At 37.6% G+C, this 2,863-nt stretch overlaps 1 protein-coding gene across 1 annotated transcript; it reads left to right on the top strand.

Moving 5' to 3' along the window:
* The first annotated feature begins 598 nt into the window (after positions 1 to 598).
* LOC104242061 (uncharacterized) lies at positions 599 to 2,582 on the top strand. Its single transcript, XM_009797039.2, has one exon. It carries the CDS (start codon positions 767 to 769, stop codon positions 2,153 to 2,155), a length of 1,389 nt encoding a protein of 462 aa, XP_009795341.1. The 5' UTR covers positions 599 to 766; the 3' UTR covers positions 2,156 to 2,582.
* Positions 2,583 to 2,863: the final 281 nt, after the last annotated feature.

Consider the following 2,863-nt stretch of genomic DNA (forward strand, 5'->3'; position numbering starts at 1 on the left):
TTTTACTTCCTCCATCTTAATTATCTGCCATGTTTATCTTTTACACATCTTTTAAGAAAATATTAAATAAAAAATATTTTTGACTATTTTACCCTTATTTATGTCTTAAGATATAATCTCTCTTTATTTAATACTTACTTATAATTAAGATATTTGTAATTTTCAAGAACAATTAATAATTAGCAGATGATATATACATGTGTCCGCAATTTATTGCCACTAGAAACCAAGACATTGGCATTGGACTTGAAAATTGATTCATAACCTTTCGGACACAACCAATCTCTATTCGAACTCCCTTTACTTGTAGGAGTACATCTTGGATTTGTCGATTATGTTATGGTCGAGTTCTACTCATGGCGACCTGGTTGAATTGAGGGAAGTTGTAGGTATTATTGCAGGTCAATCGATTGGAGAACCAGTAAAAAAAATTAATTTATTTTAAAATTATGACAGATAATTTGAGACGGAAGGAGTAAATACTTAACTGTGAAAAAACTAATAATACTATTCAATACATTGTAGTGGATATTCTATTACATGAGCTGCTGTTCCCCATACCCTTTCCATTTTTGGGTCGACGGTATATACTTCTTTCAGATATTAATTTTTTCTTCTCAAGCTATATTAATAACTCGATCCAAAATATTTCACTTCTACACCCCAAATGTTCTCAAATTGACCATTTCCACCCCCTATCAATCTCCAATTAAACCGATTCCCACCGGAATAAAATTAAACTTTTATCATCAACCAATCAACCACCATGAACCACCACAATCACCACCATCAACCACCACAACCACCACCAATAAACCATCAAATAATAACCCAAATACTCAAACAAACCACCACTATCTTCACCTCCAACCTCTTCCTTTTCCTTCTCCTTTCATCCCTAATCCTCACTTTTCGTTCCAATGTCGAAAATGGGACCCACTATCTCACTTCATTCATCGATCGTGACCCTTCTCTCAAATCCCTAGTATCTCGTATTGACCTCCTCTCCGCCAGTACTCAAACTCAACACCACCACCACCTCCGTCGTGACCTCCGCCGTCATCGCCGCCGCCCTTTCCTTCACTTATCCCGTGTTGGTACCCTTGATGATGATTTCTTCTCCGGTGATTCGGACCTTGACAAATCACTATTTCATCATAACCCTAAACCTCAGCCCAATTCCACTTTCCTAATTCTTTCCGATTTTGACCCTAATTTAGGGTTTTCAAATCATATTATTGATAATGGGATTTTATTCCCTCAAGCAATTCGTAATGGGCTTGTTTCTTTCAAGCCCCCTTTAGAAAAAGCCCAACAAAATTTGACCCATCTTGATAATAATCCTGAAAATGAAAATAGGGTTGTTGATTTGCAGTTCTTAATAAAGGGTCTTGAATTGGGTCGTCGTGACGCCACGGCATTGTTGTTTCTTGTTAGTTTGTTATCAGCTGCTTATGCTTATGTGGTGTTGGCTTTTTTGGTTACTTACACTTGGGTTCATGGGATTATTTTCTTGCAAGTGTTGGATAATGTGTTAGGGAATTACAGGTCAATTTTTAGGACTGCTTGGGAAGGTTCTAATTTGGGGTTACGAAGGCTTTCTGGGTTTGTTTTGATGAGGTGGGCAGTTAGGGATGCTTTAGCTCAGTTGTTGGGTATTTGGGTTTTTGGAGAAATTGAGGATCAATATGTGTTTTTTAAGGTTTTTGTGAGGATGAAATTGATGCCCTTTTCGGATGTGGCGCCGTGGGTTACAGGGCATGAGAAGGAAAGCTTGTGTTTTGTTGTCTCGTGGTTCTTGGTGGAGTTGGTAGTGGGGTTTATTTTTGCTGTCGATTCTTGGGTTTCGATTGTGGACTCGAGGAAAAGTGGTAGAGAAGTTGTCAAAGAAGGGTGTCGTTTGTTGGGAATCATGGTGTATCCTGCTATGGGGATCAAGTGCTGGGAAGTTTTGGTTTGTGGGTCGTTTACGAGATGGATATTGGGTCGAATATTTGGAGAAGTGTTTGCACTGGCATTTCAGTCTGTTATGGAAGTTTATTTCATGGTAGCTTGGTTAATATTTTACTTGGCTGCAAGGCGTAGAGATGCCTCTGCAGTTGGGAGGACATTTGGACGAAGAGAATTGGAAGGCGTCCTCGAGGGCGTGAGATGATACTAGGTGGGAATTTGCTAAAGATTCATTCCCTTGCCTTGGTGTTACGTCAAAAGAAGCTTTAACTGGATGAACTTTCGCGCTGATGGGGTAATCTTTAGTGTTTTGATGTTCAATGCTTCAAAATTGTGAGTCAGCACGGCATTGTTTAAGAAGTGACCAGCTGCACTTTGTATGTACTCTGTTCTGAGGCAATATATGACTTGTATATTTCATGGGAATACTTGTTGACTATTCCACGTCCATTTCAAGTATATGCTTTACCATACAATTCTTTCATGGTGATGCAACTTGAAAACTAGTTGTAATTGTTGTATTTTTGCTTTTACCATAAAGGGTAAGAGATTTAAGGGAGCCCTCCTCTTCTTTTTTATAGTCACGTTCATGTTGTAGTTTCCAATGTTTTAAAGTAAGTTGATTTGTATAATGATACATGGTTATCATTGAACTAAACCTTTCCAATCTCCTAACCGGAAAAGATTAAAGAAAAACTTCCAATTGGTCGGTTTGAACTTTCTTTGGATAAATGTTTGAACATTGGCTATTTGTTGCTTAAAGTATTTAAGTATTCAAGTGATTATTTACCGTGTAATTTTGGAAGAATTAGTGCTCAGATGATTGAATAAATGATTAAAAAAAAAAATATCATGTTTACTTGAAAAGGACTGATACTGTTCTGTTCTCATGTTCTTGCTAGATGGTTCCACT

Source organism: Nicotiana sylvestris, chromosome 7, assembly GCF_000393655.2.
Source record: "Nicotiana sylvestris chromosome 7, ASM39365v2, whole genome shotgun sequence".
NCBI lineage: Eukaryota > Viridiplantae > Streptophyta > Magnoliopsida > Solanales > Solanaceae > Nicotiana > Nicotiana sylvestris.